This window comes from Mytilus trossulus, chromosome 11 (assembly GCF_036588685.1).
Source record: "Mytilus trossulus isolate FHL-02 chromosome 11, PNRI_Mtr1.1.1.hap1, whole genome shotgun sequence".
NCBI classification, from domain to species: Eukaryota; Metazoa; Mollusca; class Bivalvia; order Mytilida; family Mytilidae; genus Mytilus; species Mytilus trossulus.
Window position 1 is genome coordinate 16,547,020 of NC_086383.1, and position 25,176 is coordinate 16,572,195.

A 25,176-nucleotide genomic window follows, 5' to 3' on the forward strand; every position below is an offset into this window, starting at 1 on the left:
ACATATTTGTTAATGAATACTACCAATGAAACTATTTTTTCATGAATCTTTTGACAAAATACATTTACATCATATCATAATGATATAAAGAGCATATGAATATCCCCCTTTAAAATATTGTAAATTGATACAACTATCTAAAAACGTGAAAAAAAATATTTGACGAAAACAAAATATAATTGAAGACGGCTAGTGTTGATACAGCAATTGTAAAACGGATGGATATGATCAGTAATTTTGATTAATTAAACTAATATCAAACGTTTATTTTGAGTAATCATATGCCGGATGAAAATAAAGTGTGCCAATTATTGAAAAGCATGTTGTTTTGGATAACAAGTAAACTTCTTTAATGTTCAAAAAAAAATTCCGAATCAACCCCCTCCCCGCTTTTAACTCTGGATCCGCGCCTGTTGAGCGAATATTATCAAAATTACCACGCTTATAACATGTATAATTTAATACGCCAGACGTGCGTTTCGTCTACATATGACGATTTTGTTTTTTGTCCATGGATTTTATGACTTTTGAACAGCAGTATACTACTGTTGCCTTTATTTATAAGTGACGTCTAATTCAAAATAGTTATAAAGCCAAATAAAGCTATAAGTACGAAGTTGAGGAGCATCGAGGACCCACATATTCCGAAAAGTTGTACCAATTACGGCTAAGGGTATCTATGCCTGGTATAAGGACATCCTTAGTCCTTATTTGAGTTAGACAATCACGCGTTTTATCCACGAAAGACTCGACAAAGAGTCTCGAATAAAGAGAGGCGGAATACTCAAACCCATCAATCGAAAATAAATTTACAAAGCCACGAAACAAGTTTCCTTTTTGGAAATATGAATGTAAATTTTGGATTTTTTTTTACAGTTCAATCGAACATATTCATTTCATCAAATTAAAGCTGCAACTACATGTGTGTATTGAATTGAATAAATTGAATAAGTTCATAGTACTTTTTTGTATAAGGAAATAAAAAGAAGATAAAAAAATATATATTCGATTGATATTAAAAAAAACCAATAATCTGGCTTATAAAATATTTAATCTAAATTATGCTTTTAATTGTAAAAAATAATTAAATGAGATATCTAATCGACCGCTGGTCCAGTACTTTGAGTTTGAGTTAAATCATCAGTAGTTGAATTATGATTAACGTACTCATTCATTAATGATATTTTTTGTTGATATATGATTAAATATTAATCTCTGGTAGACAAATACGGCACTGAAGTTTGAGTTAAGCATAAATATACTTTTGTTTTTATTACAAAATCAATCTATCAGTTATCTAATGTTAAGTCGGATATATTCTGTCAAGCTGATAAGCGTGCTTCACGAAACTGTTGCCTTATTTGTAAGCATTCTGGTCTAATAGTTATAAGTTAACATGATATTATACAATTACTGTCTTTTGGTGAGGTAAATGTGTGGTTTTATTGACTTTTGAAAAACTGATATTCACTGAGGTTGACTGCCGAAGTGAATATCAGTTTTTCAAAAGTCAATAAAACCACATATTTACCGTAACAAAAAACAGTAAATGTTTTATTCCATACTCCGAGAGAAATTATTGTAATGGAAAATATTTACCAAAACCTATTGTACATCAAACGTTTTTTTACCAAAATTAAACACGTAAAAGCACGCGACGTTTTGCGCGGTGAATATCCCTTTTCCGCAGGTGAATATACTTATTTATTCAAAATCCCATTCATATAGAAAAACCTACTAATATTTTATCAATATGGAATAACATGTTTTACGTCCATTCTCTACCATTAAATATAAATATCACAAATTCATTGGTCGAATGTACTTAATTGTTTATTCAAACATATTCACTAAACAACGCATGTACATTACACGGACACAATTATATCAATCAACCGAAATGTGTTTCAATTTCAGATACTCCTCAATGTTAATAAACAAACACTCATTGAACTTTTTAAGCGTTTATATTCTCTTTTGAATATGACGGATGTTTTAACTGAACAATGCTTTTTTTATTCTTACCTTCACACGTATATTATTACGTAGATTTTTATTTTTACCTTCACACGTATATTATTACGTAGATTTTTATTCTTACATTCACACGTATATTATTACGTAGATTTTTATTCTTACATTCACACGTATATTATTACGTAGATTTTTATTCTTACATTCACACGTATATTATTACGTAGATTTTTATTCTTACATTCACACGTATATTATTACGTAGATTTTTATTCTTACATTCACACGTATATTATTACGTAGATTTTTATTCTTACATTCACACGTATATTATTACGTAGATTTTTATTCTTACATTCACACGTATATTATTACGTAGATTTTTATTCTTACATTCACACGTATATTATTACGTAGATTTTTATTCTTACATTCACACGTATATTATGACGTAGACCTCTCACATGTGCATTGCATGTGGTTGGTTAAATGGATGAATATCATTTTTTCTATACACTATCTTTTTCATTTGGTTTCGAAAGTCTTTAAGGCAAAACAAATATATGATTGGATCCAACAAGGGATTAAGATAAATCAAAACATTACAGTAGTTTATCCACTTCATGATGTCGTCACTTTGTCCGACGAATACAGAATAAATGCCAACAACACAGCTGGGAACATTAGCAGTAAGTGTAACTAAAACTTCTAAACCTACTGTTTTGAAAGCTTTTTTAGTCGTATTTGCTAAAATGTTGTCCCTTGAATGCGCAGGGTTAATGTGCTGTTTCTTATAGATCCTCACCAGTGTAATCATATAGATAACGACAATAAACGTACAAAGTATTGCAACAGGCACGCGCATGATTAAATCCACATAGTCGGTTGTTATTTCAATATTGCACCACGAAACATGGTAATTGATGCGCAAAACATTAACTACAATTTGCAGACTTGACAATAAATGGCAGACAATACATCCACAAATAATTCCTTTGTTTGGCGTAATAATTTTTAAACCTTGCCTTTCTGTGACAAATGTCGCGCTGAAACGCTCTAAACATACCAGCAAACATTGATATAGGGAGAACATATATGTCCCTGCAGTTATGTCTGCTAACAACAGACACACATAATTAAATGTTTCATCAAACCCAGAATCAAATGCCTGCAATCTATTGAAAAGGATAATTTCAGTAAGAAAGAGAGTATCACTTATGCTCAAATTTAGAACCAACTTATGAAATCTTGAGGTTCGTAATTTTTATGATTTAGCAAACATAATAAGACACAAAATGTACAACAGCAGATCACAAGATAGAACTAAGAAAAATGCAATTGGTCGAACCATTTTCAATCTGCAAATATAATCCGTTTATTTGCATTAATTTTACAGATAAACCCGTCTCGACTGCAAGTTATTTATCTGTTTGCTTATTTGTATATTAAAAAAGCATTTAATAGATAAATATTCCCTGGTGGAAAGGAGATATTCCCCGGATGTTCCTTTGTCTATATAATTTTTGATTGGTAACTTATCTACCAGAACGTATACATAATTGGATGCCACTTTGTATATTAACTAAATAAGTCTTCTATATCGTTGATGAGTTTAATTGGCAATATGGCTAATATCACCGGAATGGGAATGAGTTTCATTTGTCAGAAATGTTCATTAACATGTTTTTAATAAATGACCGGATGTACAACGTTCTTCAAATTACTTATTGTTGGCTGAAAGTTACAAAGGTTTATTGTATACATATTTTTTTTCTTCTGAGTTTTTGCTATGACATCTAACAATGATAACCTAATCAGTTAGTAAACTCAGTCTAATTATAAATAACTATTCACCCTGAAGTGAACTATTACAGTTTAAGTTGCATCAACTTTACGCTCATCAGAAGCACAAACAAAAATCAAGCATTTGGTCAACCAAATCAGTTACACCGTTATAGAACATTAAATATTTCCCATTAAAGATCATTATACAGAGACATCTTTTTTAAACTTGCATCTGAGAAATATGAAAATAGGAGTCAACAAACTATATTGTCTCATGATGAAGATGGGTAAATATAGGGGTGAGTCGAAGGAGTCTCATGATGAAGATGAGAAAATATAGGGGTGACTCGAAGGAGTTTCATGAAGAAGATGAGAAAATATAGGGGTGAGTCGAAGGAGTCTAATGATGAAGATGAGAAAATATAGGGGTGACTCGAAGGAGTTTCATGATGAAGATGAGAAAATATAGGGGTGACTCGAAAGAGTTTTATGAGGATGATGAGAAAATATAGGGGTGACTCGAAGGAGTTTCAGTTGCATATCATTTAGTTTGTATTCCTTTTTGTGAATATGAATGCACATTTTGGATCTTTTTATGAAGGAATTGTCTTTTTGTTTTCAGTCCAAAGCAATATATTTTTTTTTAATTTTTATTAAACTTTTAATGCCCATTATCATTCAGATTCTACAGTATTTCTTTGTACGAGGTAATTTACAAAAAATAGATATTTAAATAAAATTGAAAACAATATTTGACTTATATCAAATTTTAAAGTAAATTTGCAATCTGCTTTTAATTGTATAGAATACTGTATGAGTTATCTTATCGTCAACTCATCCACATTTGTAATCACATAAGCAACACGACGGGTGCCGCATGTGGAGCAGGATCTGCTTACCCTTCCGGAGCACCTGAGATCACCCCTAGTTTTTGATGGGGTTCGTGTTGTTTATTCTTTAGTTTTCTATGTTGTGTCATGTGTACTATTGTTTTTCTGTTTGTCTTTTTCATTTTTAGCCATGGCGATGTCAGTTTGTTTTAGATTTATGAGTTTGACTGTCCCTTTGGTATCTTTCGTCCCTCTTTTACAGTATCAGTTTCGGTTTCATTTATGATATTTTTCTTTTGTATATTGAATAATGATTTCAAATAAACTGAGTCCCTAAGTTATTCATAATTACTTTAACCATGTTAACTTTAGCCTATCTTGAATTTTGTTTTTTCTTGCAAAATCTATCATTTATATGATTTAAAGACATATATTCAGTAAGGTCTTTGAATTGTATGTAAACACATGGATAATCCTACATAAAGAATACGTTTTACGTGCATTCTTTACAATTAAACATAAATAGAATTACACAAATTCATTGGTCGAAGGTATTTAATAGTTTATTGAAACATATTCACTGAACAACACATGTACATAACACGAACAAAACTATAGTAATCAACAGAAATGTGTTCAACTTCAAATTCACATCGATGTTAATAACAAAATACATGAAATATTTATGGAAAGTTCTATCATTTGTGTATGTCATGCAGATTGCTTCATTTGAAAACTGACGACCTATTTAATATAGCATCGCTTCAAAATTGACTAAAAATTATTTACACTCACACGTATAATATTGATTAGATCTCTAACATGTAGAATGCATTGGAAGTATCCAAAGGATGAATATCATTTTTTCTTAACACCATCTTTTTAATCTGGTCACGAAAGTCTTTAATGCAAAACACATATATGAATGGATCCAAAAAAGGGTTTAGTAGAATCAAAGTATTACAATAATATATCCATTTTATGATGTCTTCACTCTTGTCGGAGAATACAGAATAAATGCCAACCAAGCAGCTTGGAATATTAGCAGTAAGGGTAACTAAAACTACTATACATACTGTTTTGAAAGCTTTTTTCGTTGTATTTTCTGGTGTGTTGTTAATATGCTGTTTCTTATAGATCCTCAGTGTAATCGTATATATTACAACAATTAATGTGCACAGTGTTCACACAGACACTCGCATGATTAAGTTTACGTGGTCGGTTGTTGTGCTAATATTGCACCACGAGGCATGGTTATTGAAGCGCAAAACATCAATTACAATTTGGATAACTGAAACTAGATGACAGGCGATACATCCACAAATAATTCCTATGGTTGTAGTTAGAGTTCTCAAACTTTGCCTTTCTATGATAAATGTGGCATTAAGACGTTCTAGGCAAACCAGGAAACATTGATATAAGGAGAAAATGTATGTCCCTGAGGTTATACCGGTTAAAAAAAGACAAGCATAGTTGAAAGATTCGTCAAATCCAGAATCATATGCACTCAATCTATTGTAAACGATTATTTCAATAAGAAAAAGAGTATCACTTATACTCAAATTTAGAATCAACTTATGAAATCTAAAAAAAGTACGTAATTTTGGGGATTTAGCAACCACAACAAGACAAATGATGTGTAAAAGCAGATCAAAAGAGAGAACTATTAGAAATGCAATTGCTCGGAGCATTTTCGCTCTTTGAATTGCAATCCGTTTATTAGTATATAAAGATAAATTTCTCTCGAGAGCAGGCTATATGTCCGTATGCTAATTTGTAAATTACTAGTATTTATAGTATAAACAATCCCTGGTAGAAAGATGATCTTTCCCGGATATGTTTTATTTTTACATGATTTCTGATTATCATAACTTTCATAATTGGATGCCAGTTGTTTTTATAATAACTAGATAAGCCTTATATACCGTTGATGAGTTTTCCTTGCAATATGTCAAATATAACCGGAATGGATATAATTGATAAAGGTCAGAAATGTGATTTAAACGATTCTAAATAAACTCTTTCTCGGATATAAAATGTTGTTCAAATTGTTCATTGAAGAGTGAAAGCTTACAACTCTTTACTGATTGTCTATATTTTTCTTTGAGTATTGGTTTGAAAATCTTATAATGATAGCAGTCTAACAAGGAATAATTATTTACCCTGAAATGAATAACAGATTCGACCAATATACATATCTTTGAGTTATAAATGATAAGAAAGTCGACATACATTTAGTGATGCATTATACACTAGCATTTGTAAAATAACACATTAGATTTTACCAATTCCTTTATTTTCATTTTTATGCACGTACCTTGACATCAAAAATATGATGACAATTGATGAACAATAAATAATTTCTATAACATTTTGTACAACTTTTTCGAAACCTTGGGTTCTGAATGCTCTTTTTAACTTTGTATACTTGTTTGGCTTTATAATTATTTTGACCGGAGCGTCACTGATGAGTCTTATGTGGACGAAACGCGCGTCTTGCGTACTATATTATAATCTTAGTATCTGTGATACATATTTCTATAGAATACTCGACATCCTTTTGATCCAACAAACATATACCTTATAAATACTACTTAAAAACGAAACGTAAAGCAGGAAAATGAAGAGTGATAAATAAATATATCTATTAATAGTATCGAAAGCACATGTCTGGATATGTTTATGCCCAAAACGTGTTGATGAGCACATGGTTGCATACCTGGTTTGTTATTGTATGATTGGATTGGCTATTGTATGTCGCAATACAGGTATCCTCCCCGTTTGTACGAGGGTAGGATCGTGATTTTCGTACAGAATCTTATTATAAATAAAATATACTTTTATAACCAGTTATTCGACGTTCTGCCTTTACCGAGTAGCATACTTTCCGTTTCGTTATACAAATAATGATCGATAACCACTCAGACGACGAGAACACATTGCTTTTGCACGAGCCACTAGTACATGTAGGTGCCAAGTCTAGTTCTGTACCACAGATAAGTGATCAAACTTTTGAACTTTTTACTTCATATTTTAATAGTAAGATTTCTTCTCTGAAGAACGAGCTGGTCTCCGGGAACGACTCCCTAGCTAAGAAGCACAAAGAGGAAGTACCGTTAAGCTTAAGGGAGGAGGGAATCAGGTTCAATACTCCTTCAACTCAGATATTGTTTCCGAATTGCAGAAACTTCAGAAACGTACATCCGCGGAAGATTCCGTTAGCACCAATTTGATATAGTGCCTTATTCTAAAAATCAACCCGAGGAATAAATTGATTCGAAGTGCCGACAAGTCGCCAGCAGGTTGGTCCACAGACCGAGAATATGAAAGTGATGACCTGGCATCAGACTCAAAAGATGACAAACGTTTACGGCAAGCAGAAAGCAGGGCCCTCAAGACGACCAAAGAAAAGAAAACCCGTGGGAAACCGTTCTCAAAACCGTCCACCACCGTTTCTAGACCTGCCAACTCTACTGATACTAGTATCAGTTATCATCAGCCTTACAACGCTACTCAGTACCCCTTTCCGAGGTTCCGTGGCCGTGAGAAGAGCCCATACGACACCTGTTACGAGGACTGCCCAAAAGCTACAAACAAACCAATCTTTGGAACCTTGTCAAAGTGAAAAGATACAAGATGAGTATATTACTTTTGTTGACAATTTCATGTTATTTAGTCATATTGATGTTCTCTTTCAACATGTTAAATATTTTGTAATATAAATTTTTCAAAAAACGGTAAAGGAGTAAAATCTAGCTTATTTAAACATAGAGAGTTTTGGAAACACTTGGGGACAACAAATTTGTGTTGGACACCATTGAAAAGGATTATATAATTCCATTTATGAAACAATCCCATCCAATGAAATTTCGAAATAATAAATCTGTATTAAAAAATAGTTTGTTTGTAAATCAAGAGGTAACTGAGCTAATTTGTAATTATGGCTGTATTCTAGAAGTACCATTTCTACCATTCGTCGTGAATGCTCTCAGTGTTGCTACACAAAAGACTGGTAAAAAGCGTTTGATTTTAGATTTAAGTGAATTGAATTTCTATGTTTTGAAAAACAAGGTAAAATTTGAAGATTGGAAAATTGCAATTGAATTCTTCCAAAAAGGTCATTTTCTAATTAAGTTTGATTTAAAACAGGATATTTTCATTTGGACATCTGTAAAGAACAACAAACATATTTAGGTGTTTCCTGGGATAACAAGTTCTTCTGCTTTTTTGTATTAGCTTTTTGTTAGCGCCCCCTATATATTCACTAAATGTTTGAGACCAACGGTAAAGTATTGGCGAGAAAATGGTGTTAATATTGTTCTTTATCTGGACGATGGATTAGACATGGATGAAAGTTTTAAAAATTGTAAAGATACTTTTGAATTTGTAAAGTTATGACTTAAATTGGCTGGATGTATTGTTAATGAATAAAAATCAATTTTTGAACCAGTTCAGTGTTTAGAACGGTTAGAATTGATTTGGGTTTCAAAATATTTTACTTTAAAGTTGCCAGAGCGCAGAATTAAAGACACTAAAGATTCTCCTGATATTATACTATTATCATTCTTCACACTGAGCATGCTGGCTCAATTTAACACGTGTAGATGAGAAGATGGTTGTATATTTGGTTTGTTATTGTAAGATTTGATTGGCTATTGTATGTCGCAATGCAGGTATCCTACCCGTTTGTACGAGAGTAGGATCGTGATTCTCGTGCAGAATCTTATTATAAATAAAAGATATTTTTATAAACAGTTACTAGTATTCGACGTTCTGCCTTTACCGAGTAGCATACCTTCCGTTTCGTTATACACATATCCCCCACCCACCCCACCCATTTTGATGGATTTGAGTTAGACAGTTTAATGATGTGACAAGATAAATTGAAATAATAATGTATTTATTGTGTTTTGTAGATTGTTGATTATTTTAATTTTTAGTGGGATGGAGTCCCGATCGATACGGTGTTTGTTGTATTGAGGAAACTTGTGTGATTTTTCTTGGATGAGTTATTAGATGCAGATGGACGTTTAAATGATTATTGAAATATGAATATATGAAATGATTTTGATGTTTGAGGAAAACATAAAGTATTAAAGTGTGCTACTCACAATGAGAGCTATAGTATACATGTGTTGAGTTTTATTGACTTAATAATTTATGTTCCATTAAGCTTGGCGAATTAGAACATAATGCATGTATCGAACAAAAATTCATTAAAGAGACAAAAAATATATTTCAATCGCCCAGGGGCCAGTCTGGTCTTCAAAAGACACATCAGTGACGCATGTATAAAAAAAATAATTAAGGAAGTATTTAGGTTAGGTTTTAAAAACTGTTTCAGATGTTTAGACTCCTTGGTGTTTTTCCATACGATACAAGGTAAAATATTTTGCCCCATAACACCTATTTATCTTTTAATATGAGACTTACTAGCTCATAAAAGTTCATTTTAAAAAATTTGAGCAAAATCTTGATTCTCTTTATTTTGATTTGAGACACAAAATAATACTAATGCAAATATAAAGTGAAAGGTCGAGTCAGCCTTTTTCCCGCCATATTTTATAATTCCGATATCTCAAAAAAAGAAGCTCCATGACCTATCAATATTTTTAGCTCATTTTGACCCTTAACTATTTCTCTTCCAGCTGTGTCAATTTTAATTTCTTGATTTATCTAATTTCACCATATATCCCTAAGTGCATCCTTAAAGGCCGCATAAAGATCAAGCTAGAGGATTGAGAACCAAGTAAATGTTTCATTGGTGGCTTGTAAAAAAACTCTTGTAAGGAGTTATCGTAATGTAAATAATTCGTATCATTGTTTATAAATGTGTATACATCGTAATGAAAAAACATAATATGAAAATCGACGCTATACTTGTGTTTTGTATGCTTCACAGTAACCTTTAAGCATTTGTTGACCAATACGATGTAGCATTTTATGGACTTTGTTTAAAAGAGGGACGAAAGATACCAAAGGGACAGTCAAACTCGTAAATCTAAAACAAACTGACAACGCCATGGATAAAAATGAAAAAGACAAACAGAAAAACAATAGTACACATGACACAACATAGAAAACTAAAGAATAAACAACACGAACCCCACCAAAAACTAGGGGTGATCTCAGGTGCTCCAGAAGGGTAAGCAGATCCTGCTCCACATGCGGCACCCGTCGTGTTGCTTATGTGATTACAAATCCGGTAAATAGTCTAATTCGGTAGGTCAAATTCATGAAAGGGAAAGGGATTGTAGTTACGACGTAAGGAACATATCCGATATCATTTGTGAAACGGTTATTCCATAACGGTCAACCAACTCATGATGGCGTCCGTAAAATTTACGAAGGGATTATTTCAACTTCATCATTTGGAACTCTTGGTTTAATAGCTTCCTTGTGAGCAGTAACCCTCTATCAAGAAAATCATGATAGGAAATGCAAGCACGGGAATATCGTATCAATTGGGAGATATATACCCCGTATGCAGGTGCTGCTGGAATGTTGCTACTTAGAAATGGAAAGTTCACAATTGGAAAGCTGAAATCATCTCTTTTGTCGTAAAGTTTTGTCTTTAACCGACCCTCATTGTCAATTTCTAGATGTAAGTCAAGATATGAAGCCGACTTTACTGTATCTGTAGTATCCTTTATCTCCAATTCGATGGGATAGATGCGATCCACATAACTCATTTATTCGAATGACGTACAGTGGTCCATAATGGTGTTATTGGTCTCTTGTTTAGATTTGTTTCATTGGCAATCATACCTCATGTTTTTTTAATATAAATTCCTTGATATGTAATACTTACATTCATAGTTTTTTTTAATGAATCCGATTGATAAAGATTAAAAATAATAACACTACTGTCGATTGAATTTGATACAATACTATACCATGCATATGTCTGATCTGTAAATTTATTAGGTAGGAGACGCCCTACTTTCCCTTCTGTCAGAGACAGTGGTATATACGTATCAACATAAAATGAAAATGAAAAAAATATATCAACTTATTATTGATTCAATCAAGTCAGCCGATTAGTATTATAAGAACAACATGGGATATGACACATCTAAATACTAATAAAAGATTTCAGATTTAATATTTTGTTATAGTCTCACTACTTGCAATACATAAATATACAGTACATACAGATAATATACACAATATAAAATAGACAATATACAAATACAAAATACAAGTACCATTATATTAAGAATTATAAGAGATTACTAAATTATTTTTATAGAAAACAAGTTTAAATACATACGACTATCAAAATAATTTCATTTATAAAATAAAAAGGTAGTTCTTCTACTTAAAATATTAAAGTAGGTTTTGGCAACGATATCATAACAATTAATGTTTTGAAATAAATACACAAATTTATCATCATCAGACAAATCATAAAATCTGCTTTATGTTTCATTTCTTCACTATATAAGCAAAAACGCAAATCTGCATATAAAGGGCATTAAAAATGACATTTTTTTCATCTTCTATTTTATTATTTCACATGAAACACACTCTTTCTTGTACATTTTAATTTTCATACCGCCCTGTTTCAATTCTGGTATATCTAATGGATAAAAGGGACGTTACTTGATTTAAATACATTAAAAACTGTCTAAAGAAGATAATTGACTATAGATGAAAAACAAATTTTGAACTTTTGGCACTAATCAATTATTCCAAAACAAAACGATGATTACATCAGTTTAGATATAAAATCTTGACATAGAATTCATTGGAATCAAAAAGTGAAAAAAGAGGTTCTCATGATTCGATGTCGCTCACCTATATCTATTGTTATTTTGGTCAAAATCGTAATTAAATGTTTTAGATAAACTTAAACATTTTAAAATGGTTAAGTCCATGTTTAATTTGGCCGAATTGTTAAACTAAAAGCAGGTCATCCCGGTGTGGTATTGCAATAGTTTTTGAAGACCCCTTATCATTATTAAAATATTTTTTTTATAGTTGTGACAATTTGGAATATTTTTTTTGTACATTTTTAATTAGATTTCTTTAGTGAACCCTATGTTCTCATTTAGCAGGTAAAGTAAAATGGGAAAGACATAACATAACACGTGTGGTGTTAAGAGTTTGCTGTTGTCCGACGGACAAAAAAACAACAACGCTTAATATACATCAATATCCTATTGTTATACTATTCTAAAAAAATATTTAATTGATGTCAACATTCACAGTAGAACTTTCAAAAAGTATGCACTTTTAAAACGTTTAATAAAACACTTATGTGTTTCAAAAATGTAAAATGTAATTTGTTTGACATGCTGGTGGGATGCTGGTCTCCGTAGCCATCATCCGTTCTGCAGTAATTTACTTCTCGCAATCAAAATAGGTTTATCAAAGATCTTTTTATGATGCAAAATTTACAAACATCAAACGAATAATTGAAATGTACAAAAAAATATGAAAGCGTTATATATTATATATATTAAAGATCGAATTATTATCAATATATTATATATACTTAATGAGCAAATATCTTGTATATATACCTACCTATTATTTTTCACTCTAAGGTGCGCTATGGATGTTTGGGGTTAAATGTGTGATTATAGTTCTGTCTGGATGACGTACATACTTTTCTACTTTCTATATTAAAAAAAACACCCTGCTCTGTATGAAAATTTTGTAATATGAAGTATAAAAAATTTCATCATATTCGTCAGGTGGTGTCTGGCGGTTAGTTGTCTCAATTGCAATTATACCTTATCTTTTTTTTGTAATGTTAGTGTAATAACCATATTATTACAGCTACTGTGGATTCATCTATTTTCGTGGGTACCAATTTTCGTGGTTTTAAGAAAACTTGGATATTCGTGGATATTTAATTTCGTGGTCTTGGCAAAGTCTGCATACATTCCTTAAGAAAAGTGCAATTCGTTGAATGTTTTAATTCGTGGTTACCCTGTACCCACGAAATCGACGAAAATTGGTATCCAACGGATATTGACGAATCCACATATAATAATGTTGAGCCCAATACCATTCTTGACAATATTTGACAATTATAGACGAAAATAATAAATGAAAGGTATATCGTAAATTGATTTCTTTCTAACCAAAGACTATTTCGCGATTTATACAATACCTGTCAATGAGATAATAATGTACTATAGTTATCAAAGGAACCAGGCGCGCGTTTCGGTTACATAAGACTCACCAGTGACGCTCAGATCAAAAATGTTATAAAGCCAAACATAAAGTTTTAAAGTACAATGTTAAGAACATATTTTAATAAAATTCATTTTGTTTTTGCTAATAATTCGATTATTTGCGTGACTCTCTGTGTTAACATTGCGCAAATTATTATTTTGTGTTTACGGAATGAATATTCAAATAATCTTCACAATAAAGATTTATCATGATCTTTAGTGTGAAGAAATTATATGATTTAGTATGTAATAAATCCTTTGAATGACCATTTGTTCTGGACAGTTGATTTGCAATAACAAACAGTAAATTAAAATCGTATAATAGTTTTAAGACAGTTTTAAAACAGGAACTAGTATATGCAGTAATCAGAGACATGTTTTCATGCACTTGCATAATTTCGATTTCTTTCCGACGCCACTAATATGAAATTTAATTTTGAGTAAGTATTTAACTGAATTATGGCGTTTATTGACGAGTTTTACGATCAAGATATATTATATGCAATTGATTACATTTAAGTAATATAGACTTTGTTTTTAACTTTGCCTCGGTAACGATTGAATAATTAAAGTAAAGAAAATTAAAAAAGGAAGAATGTTTTCAAATTAGCCAAACAAAAAAAAACAACAACAAAGTAATAGATAAAATCTTATTACACCGACATCTTCTGAACTGCAAGCTATCTTTTAATTTAACGGTACTTTTAATATCTGTCATACAGATTGGATGTTAATCTTGCTAAACAACCATGTTGAATCCTTCATTTACAATGTAAAACGCCTGTATCGATTAAGGCGTGACAGTTGTATCCCCCTTGTTGATTGAGGGAGTTTTAATTTGTCAGTTTTTATTGACTTCTCTGACTTCGACTTTGGGTTTATTATTTCTGTTGTACTCGTTTTTTTATAAATAACATTAAAGATGAGAGAATTTTGAAAGTATTACGAAAACCTGAAGATTATATAAAGAAAGGCAACAGTAGTATACCGCTGTTCAAAACTCATAAATCCATTGACAAAAACCAAAATGGTAACAAACTAAAACCGAGGGAAACGCATTAAATATTAGAGAAGAACAACGACATAACACTAAAATGTAACACATACAGAAACGGACCGAGCATCAGACAAAATCCCACGAGAATAACAAATATAACATTAAAACCAAATACATGAAGCCAATATAAGCCAATGTATGACATATATCCAAAATTATGCACGAGATCTAATATATCAGTATATTTCTACTTTACGTCACGATGTGTTTTTTTTTGCGCTGAGATAATGCAAATCATTGTTTTGTTTTCCCATAAGAAATATTAACAATTTAAATTTCTTTATATTTATAAGCGGACTTGGTTAATAGAATTATGCAACAAATCCGTTAACTGACCATTTATTCTGGACCGGTGATTTAAAAGAATGACCAATACATTAAAATCGTATCATATACACTGCTGGTGGACGTTTCGTCCCCGAGGGTATCACCAGCCCAGTAGTCAGCACTTCGGTGAATTATATGGTCATTTTTTGTAAATTTTCTGTTTACTAAACTTTGAATTTTTCGAAAACTAAGGATTTTCTTACCCCAGGAGTAGATAACCTTAGCCGTATTTGGCACAACTTTTTGGAATTTTGGATCCTCAATGCTCTTCAACTTTGTATTTATTTGGCTTTTTAACTATTTTGATCTGAGCGTCACTGATAAGTCTTATGTAGACGAAACGCGCGTCTGGCGTATAAAATTATAATCCTGGTAATTTTGATAACTATATTTAAAAGGTTATCAGAAATGTTTAAAACTAACTTTTGATTAGGAAAACCACACGCGTTCATGTTTGAGGATCATTTAGAACATTTTATACTTTTTAATTTCAACATTGCTTCATGTAAGTTCTATTTTTTAATTATGTTTCAATAGAATGACGTCTGTCTAAATTTTATATCTATTTGACTTTCAACATTCTTTGTCAAATTATAGTTATTAAATATATTATTTTAAACGTAGTGGTCACAAAGGAAATAATTATAAAAGTCAGTTGAAAAAAGCTTAAAGTATTAAAAGTTTTAAATAGAACTTCACGAAAATTGTAACAAAAACAGAGTGCATGTGAACGGATACTTGTACACACAGCAACAAAAAGACACTAAGTACAGGTCTGAGAGTACTCGCTGTTACTTACATCTAGTCCATAGCCAAAACCAATCAATAACAAAGCAACATGTTTTTCAGACTTTAGATAACCTTTAAATCTAAAATATGAATTCAAAAGACCTAGAAAAAATTAAGTGCATTTGGTTTCTATTTATTCATAATTGTGTTTTTATGGGATAATATGATCGTCTGTAATCTTCGAAGGTAATCCAGAAGTTTCACTAGATGATATAGTTACATATATATACATGAAATTCTTATATATATGATCGATTCCACGCATAATCAATTGCTTTTGTAAACTTTTTTTGGTAATCTTAATAAACGTTTTAGTACGATATAAATCAAATATGAAAATGATAGTTAAATTGCTGAACATGAATTTATACTGCTTCAATATATCAGTATGCATTTATATCACATGAATGTTTGCGCTGTGATTTCGCAAGTCATTGTTTTGATTTCACATAAGAAATGCACAATACAGTACAATTTAATTTTCTATATATCTTTAAGTGGGATTGATTTATATAATTATGTCACAAATTCATACACTGACCATTCATTCCGAACGAGTGATTTAAAAGAATGACCTATAAATTAAAATCGTATTAAAGTATTAATAGGTTATCATGATCAAATACGTTTAAAACTAACTTTTCATAAAGAAAGCAATACATGATGTATGTGGATTATTAAGATCATTTTTACATCTTCATGTTCATTATCAACATTGCTTCACGTAAGTTCTATTTCGTACTAATGGATTGATAGAGTGGCGGTCCGAATTAACATCGATAGAATGTTTTCATATTTTGTCATAAGTTAGTTTGATTATATTTGCTTTTTATATTATACATATCTATTTAGAAATTGTGGTTATGAAGCATTTTAGATAAAAGGTAACTATATCAGTTAATTTACTACGGATTTTTTTTTTTTTATAAAAGTTGAATATATATGTTGTATGTCTGATATTAATTGTTTTATCATAAACAAATATTTGACACGTTATCTATTTCTTGCTTGGCGAAATATTTTCCGGATCACAATGTACGGAGTGTGTTATGAAAAACAGATACGAAACCTGCGTTAATTTGAATAGCTTATACAGCATCAGTTACATGAGACAATGTTACGACATTTCAATTGGCTATTCGTTTGTCACGTTGGTGACCTTCAAAGATTGAGAAGATGTAGGCTCGTCCAGTTAACCGGACATATGTTATTTCTTAAACAGTATACACAAATACTATTTAAAAAAAACCTCTTCTTTTTGTCACTTTTTAAAAAATTCTGAAGCGTTCAAAAAACCTTCAAATGTCAGATATAAAAGTATGAACAAATCATTTGACGTCATACTGGTATGTGCAATACACTAGACCGATTCAGATAATAGTAATAACCTCAACGAAGATTCTCTTCTCGTTATATCAAAATAAATCCACTGAGTAAATATCAAGCGATATCCAGTTTGGACACCAATAAATAATCTGTTATAGTAAAGCATGTCTTTAACTAATAAGATAAAAGGCAAAATATTCATTGATTTAATGAAAAATCGTATAAATAAATATTACTTTTTCATAAAAATTTGCATATTCTAACAAAAATCTACACCAAAATCTTTTTCGATTTTTCAATGTCGGTAGACACTTTTGCTATAAAAAATAACAATAGAAAAAAATGAATTACCTTTTTACCAACAATATGAATTCAATTGACCAAGAACAATTCAATTGCACGTGGTCACTATCTATTGATAATTATTTTCATATTTTGATGGATTATATGGACGTCGGCAATCTTCGGAGGTTATCTCAATGGTTAACTAGCTACCCCTTTTATATATCAGTATGGTTTTATATCACGCGACTATTTGCGCTAAAATTTCGCAAATCATTGTTTTTATTTCACATGTCGAGAAAAATGCAAGTACTTTTAACAATTCTTTATATCATTAATCGGAATTGATTTATATAATTATGCAACAAATCCAGTAATTGAACATTTATTCTGAACGGGTGATTTAAAAGAATGACCAATAAATTAAAATCGTATTATAGTTTTAAGTGGTTATTAGAGACATTTAAAGCTAACTTTTTATTAGAAAAGCCATAGATATGTATATTGATCAATGAGAACATTTTAACTAACAATTAATGAACAGATTTGGTAAACGATAATTCTATTTAATGTTGCATGTCTTAATTGCTTTTATATTCAATTTGTATTTAGAAACATGTAAAGGGATTACATGTTGTTTGTCATTAAATCTGATGTGTCATAGTATTTTAATGCTAAGTTGATCCAAATTTCAACAGATAGTATTTTGTTTACTTGTTTTAAGATCTCAATAAAATATTTTTCATTATAACGCTATAAAAAGTCATATAGTTGTTAATTTCTGTGTCATTTTGGTCTGTTGTGGAGAGTTGTTTCATTGGCAATCATACCACATCTCCTTTTTTATATTCAAGTAATAGCATCTTGAGAGAGTATTCCCATTACACTAAATGCATATATGATTATATATGGGTATGCATCTGAGATTAAACATTAATATTTTTTTTTAAATAAAGCGAAAAGAATTGAATGAAACTGAATCTTTAGTATTCATAAATTATCAGCTGTTATGTATGTTAAATACATTTTTCTTTTTCCAAATTTTTTTGTTCTGCTATTTTATTTACATAAAACATAGCTCTGCATTTACCTTTTGTTGTATTGGGGTATTACGTTCATTCCATATGTCAGCGGCTCTATATGATAGCAAAAACAATTGTTATAAAAGGCAATCGGGAATACAGGTTTTAAAGTATTTTTCGTAATGATTGTCGATGAAAGAGCGTGTATTTTTCTTCAGTTTTTCATTCCGTGAAAACCACTATGGCATTTTGAATTCGGTTAGAAAAATATGACCTTAAATAAAAAACAAACTTTTTATATTCAGAATTGTAGTTCTTGAGAATTTTCATCCTCTTTAAAGATCAATTTACACTTTGTTTGCCTGTTATTTGCAACCCAATATTGTTAAAAAAACTTTTTTATGAAAGTTATATTCCTTTTGCATTTTAAATCAGAATATACACAGAAAAAAAATTGAATCCTATGTCTGAAAGTAATGAAATTTGAATTCCCAGCACTAAAAAAAACTAAATTAATTTTGACACAATTTGACTATACCTATTTGATATACAAGGGAAAATAATAAGATAAGGGAAAATAATAAAGAAAATTAAATGATATTTATTAAAATAAGAACATTTTTTTATTTAACAGGATCGACTTTGAGAACCGGCACACAGATGCATCCTGTGAGTTTATAACTGGGTTATCGTAACTTTAACTATCACTATAAAAGCGAAGCCGGACATGAGTGATCCAAAGCCGAATTTACGCCTGGAGCCAATAAAAGAAGATGACATTGTGGATTTTACAGCATCTCCAAACTCACAACAAAAGTCCTCACTTCTTGAGACAGTTAGTCCAAAACTGAACTTCAAATTCTTTCCGAAGTCGACTTCGTTGTTCCGACTGAAATGTACTGCATCAAAGTTAGGCTTAGATAACAGGAGACCCAGTATTGAAGCATGGAAAGAAAGATATAAGGGAAGAAAATCAATAAATGATGACTTTGAAAAAGATGATGATTTGGAAATAAATGGTGAATTTTCAAAAGGAAAGATAAAATCTATTAACTCCTCACTGGAATGGCTGAAATCAGAACTTGTGAGTACATACATTTTATTTCTCTGAATATTGTATATTTTTATATGTATTTTTGGGCAGTTTTATCGAACATCTAGGTACAAACTAATTTATATGTTAGATAGCAGCAATTGTGTGTATACAACTGAAATGTGGTCTAGCGCGACGGCTGCAGTGCAGGCGATTTGGTGTCACGATATCACAGTAGCATGGGTTCGAATCCCGGCGAGGGAAGAACAAAAAAATTGCGAAAGCAAGTTTACAGATCTAACATTGTTGGGTTGATGTTTAGACGAGTTGTATATACATAATGTACACAGCCATGTATCGCCATCATTGATGGTGATCCGAGGGATAAATCTGTTGTAGAGTTGTCACTGACTCAGACGTACTTATACAACTGAAATATATACATATATATATATATATATATATGTAATGTTAAATTCATGATATGCGTAATGATTGTGAATTAGACAGCGATCAATTTAGACACAGAGTAAAACTATGAATAATTACACGGGATCAAACAGCCTACCACAATGCAAATCTGTTTCATATACAATCGTATGAATGGCTAGGGGAAGACAAAAATAAATATTTTCTTAAAAGAACAACTCACACAATAGCCTGATTTATATTACAAAAATGAACGAACAACGAGTCTGCCAGATAGCACAATGACAATTATTAGATTTAAAGTGCCTATCTTGAAACAGACACAAATATAATCGGGCAGGGTTTAAAATACTAATCGCATCTGTTTTTAATGGGTTTTTTAAGTGGTCAATAACCAAAATCTAATCAGCAATGGTTAAAACAGAGGCCTCAGACACAAAAAGGAAATCAACTCAAAAGTCGAAGAAGTACCCACAACATCATTGCAAAATAATAAGAATAAATGGAAGAAGAATAAGATGATCCTGAAATAATAATTTTTAGATTATTTCAATGAACATCTTACTTTACTTCACTGTCTGTATATATATTTTACAACTTAAAAAAGATGTAGTTTTGGTAGTCTCGTTACCCTCGTTATCCACGAGGAGTATAAAACAACAAAAAAAGATTGAACATGATGTAGCTGTCATTTACTGTGAGTACTCTCAAATCTGTATCTAGTGTCTCATAGTTGTTGGGATGTATAAGTACTCGGCCACGTGTTTGTATTGGTTGTATTTTTAGCAATCTGATGAGTTCAGCCTTTTCAGCTGATTTTTTATAGCTGACTATGTGGTATGGGCTTTGCTCATAGTTTTAAGCCTTGCGATGACATGTATGTGTTAATTTCTGTGTCATCTGGCCTCTTATTGAGATATTTGTCTCACTGGTAATCATACCTCATCTTCTTTTTGATACCAGGATTTAAATTTGTATATGCACTTGACGCGCATTTTGTCTACAAAAGACTCATTTGTAACGCTCGAATAAAAAAAAGCCAATTATGTCAAATAAAGAACGAAGTTTAAGGGCACTGGGGACCAATGCGATACATATATATGCATGTGCAATAATCTTGTATGAATATTGTTAGTGCTCCATAAGCCTCTAAAGGCTGGCTGATATGGTATACTATTGCTAATGTATTGAAATGTAATCGTAATTTCATGTATATTGTATCAGGTTGCACTTTAAATAAAATAAAATCTAATACGACTCGAATAAGAATATATGATGAATATGTGGGGGTTACCTTTACGCTTATGCTATGGCATCTTTCTACATTCACGCAGATTTGGGCATACGTCAATGATACATTACTCTCAATGGCATAGCAAAAACAAATAAACCAACTTGACACCTTGAAAGCTTTGTGTTTATTTCCTTCAGGTTTTTTTTACCCGCGTGTGTTTATGCTTTATCGATTTATGACTAATGAACAGCGGTCTATACTACTGTTGTCCTTATTAATTTTTTAATTTTATGGTCAATGGGGTTGAAGTACGTTTACTCCATGACAGGTTGAGATGCAACTATTCTTCAGGGTAATCTTCATTATCACAGCAATAAGTAGCATTATCATCACTACCCATGGCTTTTTAAACAACATCATTATCTTTAATGACTTATATTACAGACTGAAATGAAGAAACAGGACCAATCATTGGCATCACAATTTCTAAAAATAAAGAAAGCAATATATAAACTGAAACTAGAATGGAGTTGCCTCGACCACCAATGTATGATCGAAGACGCAGAAACTGATATAGACGCATTAGATGAACTGAGAAGAGTGACCGATCTACCACTTCAGTCTGAGATTGATCTTTCATTGAAAGAGAAAGGATTTACTAAATTTAATGTGTCAAATAGAAGATATTCCATGGCATAAAAATATCAAATCAGTTCTTTCTCTCTATCATATGATATCGACAGCGCCGTTTTGTAACCGTACAGTTTCATTTATTTCACATTAAATCATGTGTCAACTTTTTCGTTTTCAGTGTAGAACTCGAGTTTCAATAATTCGTTCACTGTCAATTCATGATGTTAAAGATCATACACCGAAATTTGAGCTATCTCTAGAATAATGTTAAAAAGGGGTTGTCGATTTTGTTTTAATGTTTTCTTTCTATTTGAAGTATAACACACTTTGGAAAGGTATTTCTACTACGATTATTCAACGCCAAATATCACACATGTCACAGTGCAGAGGTCGAAGAACCATAACAATAAAAACAAAATTACACAGAAAAGTAAAGACACAAATAAAGGTCATATAAAGCTGCTGAAAGGTAGGCAGCCCCTGTTACAGTAGTGTCAATTATCCTAGTGTCGTTCATGTCCATTTGCAATTCAGTGATAAATCTAATTCGGTGATGTCACAATCAAATGAAGAGGATAGAGTTTTGGTTACAACAATATTATAAGACATTCATTGTCGTTTGTGATACGATATTCCATACAGATAATAAATACGTTCGTAATGAAATGGAATCAGTTGGCAAATAATACCATATATAAAAAAAAGATGTGGTATGATTGCCAATGAGACAACTCTCCACAAGACACCAAAATGACACAGAAATTAACAACTACAGGTCATCGTTTGGCCTCCAACAATGAACAAAGCCCATACCGCATGGTCAGCTATAAAAAAAAAACGAAATGACAATGTAAATCAATTCAAACGAGAAAACTAATGGCCTTATTTAAAAAAAAATGAACGAGAAACAAATATGTAACATATAAACATAGACAACTACAAAATTACAGGCTCCTGTCTTTGGACAGGCACATACATACATAATGTGGCGGGGTTAAACATGTTAGCGGGATCCCCAGGCTTGATGTAAACCTACAGTTTGCGGTGAGTATGGACTTTTCTCATTGTTGAAGGCTGTGATGTGACCTGTAGTTGTTAATTTCTGTGTCATCTGGTCTCATTGACATTCATACCACATCTTCTTTTTTATATTTACAATGCATTTTACAATATCATTTAAATTTCAAACGAACATATTTCTTGCAATCTTAAATAATCGGCACTGATATTTGAACTCGTTTTAGGCATAGCTGAAGTTAATTTTTTTACGTTACTTTTGTTATAAATCGGATAAGAAATGCAATTATTCATATATTTCTTTATCCAAAGGCTAGTGGCTAGTGAGTTGCCATAGATGGCCGTTCAGCTTATGTTGCGTTCATTCAAGTTATTATATTGTGTGAATCTGTTGGATTAGTTTTAGTGTGAAGAACACACCCATGTTAAGTAAGTCCGTATACAATGATGGTCATTCATGAGCGTAACGTATCAACGTAATATGCAAACGCCATGGGAAGTTTTCGTACTTAAGAATATCTGTTAACCAATGCGCTGTTAACTGCAATTAAAGGTATCCCGGTGTTTATGATGTTTTTTTCTACGGCCAAAGCCCAAATAAGATCTTGTTTATATGAAATTACAGTCACTTGAATTAGTGGTCCTTTCACACATGTACAGATGAAATCTCACTTTGTCAAAATAGTAAACAAACAGTTTAACTTGTAAACGTTTTGGACTAAAGTGAGATTTTTTGTACTTTTTAAAAATATTCTTGTTCTGATCTAAACTTGGAGTGTATGACGTTTGTAACGAATCACGACGTGTTGATGCAGATGTTGAAAATACAACCTAGAATGCAATAGATACTGAAACGGCGAATTTGCTATAATGTTGTGCATTATCAACGGATGTAAATCGACAAGTACAATAATAGATGTCACTAGTGCTAAACGAACTGCAAGCTATAGCAATTCCAGAGAGCCTGAATTCCTCTGATTTTCCAGTGATTTGTGTAGCTCAATCTTTAGTTTTCCATGAAGAAAGAATCTAATTTTCCAGTGATTTGTGTAGCTCAACCATTAGTTTTCCACGAAGAACGAATCTAATTTCCCAGTGATTTGTGTAGCTCAATCATTAGTTTTCCACGAAGAACGAATCTAATTTTCCAGTGATTCATGTAGCTCAATCTTTGGTTTTCCATGAAGAATCTAAATGACTCCTGTTTACACGGCGGTTTACTGCTAAACTTGTGCATTGTGGTTGCTGAGTTTCTTTTAGGTTTTATAACTTCACTGGAATCGTATTTCCTTTATATAGATATAGGAAGATGTGGTGTGAGTGCCAATGAGACAACTCTCCATCCAAATAACAATTTAAAAAGTAAACCATTATACGGCCTTCAACACGGAGCCTTCGCTCACACCGAACAACAAGCTATAAAGGGCCCCAAAATTACTAGTGTAAAACCATTCAAACGGGAAAACCAACGGTCTAATCTATATGAACAAAATGTTTATTATACTAGGGTCTATAATTTTTCAGTCTCATGGTAATTCATAAATATTATTTCAAACATTTTATTTTACAAAATGACAGCAACTGATGCTTATGAATCCGTAATAAAAAAAAATACATAAAAAATATCGACAGCACTACATATAGTCTCCAACCTTACTGACAACATTGACAAGTTCACTTTTAGAATAAGTTGAATGAATACACTTGAACATAACACACTAGACTATAGTAGGTTCATCGTTCTCGTATATTTTAAAAAGCTGAAACGAAAAAACATTTTTTTAATCAAAAGTAGAGTTTATAATTTAAAATAATCATTTGGAATTTATTTGTTTTTGTCTGTAAATCACTTTAACTTTTCAAAAAAAAAAAATTAAGACAAGGTGTGTAAATAATCATCAAAGACCCCAGTATGCCGATCTTTCCATAGAACGTGATATCACCTATGATTTTGTGTGGGTTCGTTTTGATAAGACTTTAGTTTTCAATTTTCTATATTGTAGACTGTTGTATGTTTTGGTTGTTTTTCAGTTGGCTAACTTGCGAGTTTGAAATTTCTTTTGGTTTCTTCCACCTTTTTTCACAACTGTTTTGACACCAATGGCACAGGAACTTGTTTTTAACAACCTTCACCGTCCGGGGATTGTGTTGCACACTTATTAGTTTTTTTCATTGTTTTTATTGAATATTTTTTTATCAGTTTAGTTTTTATTGCTCTTGTAGTCTGTGCGATTTAGAGTTTTTTTGTAT

At 31.4% G+C, this 25,176-nt stretch overlaps 1 protein-coding gene across 2 annotated transcripts; it reads left to right on the plus strand.

Moving 5' to 3' along the window:
* Positions 1–15,547: 15,547 nt before the first annotated feature.
* LOC134689565 (protein FAM167B-like) lies at positions 15,548–23,393 on the plus strand. Of its 2 annotated transcripts, none has more exons than XM_063549536.1 (3): positions 15,548–15,666; positions 19,215–19,664; positions 21,721–23,393. In XM_063549536.1, the coding sequence occupies exons 2-3, from the start codon at positions 19,308–19,310 to the stop codon at positions 21,973–21,975; spliced, it is 612 nt and encodes a 203-aa protein (XP_063405606.1). In that variant the 5' UTR covers positions 15,548–15,666; positions 19,215–19,307; the 3' UTR covers positions 21,976–23,393. The 2 variants fall into 2 exon arrangements, with proteins under 2 accessions (XP_063405606.1, XP_063405605.1); XM_063549535.1 differs by lacking the exon at positions 15,548–15,666 and adding an exon at positions 16,558–16,674 and having other exon boundaries at positions 21,721–23,392.
* The last annotated feature ends 1,783 nt before the right edge of the window (positions 23,394–25,176 follow it).

Bases quoted from the DNA above. Each gene is read 5' to 3' on its own strand.
- LOC134689565 (XM_063549536.1), top strand. From the start codon at position 19,308: ATGAGTGATCCAAAGCCGAATTTACGCCTGGAGCCAATAAAAGAAGAT. The intron at 19,665-21,720 runs GTGAGTACATAC...CTTATATTACAG, and splicing joins AATGGCTGAAATCAGAACTT to ACTGAAATGAAGAAACAGGA.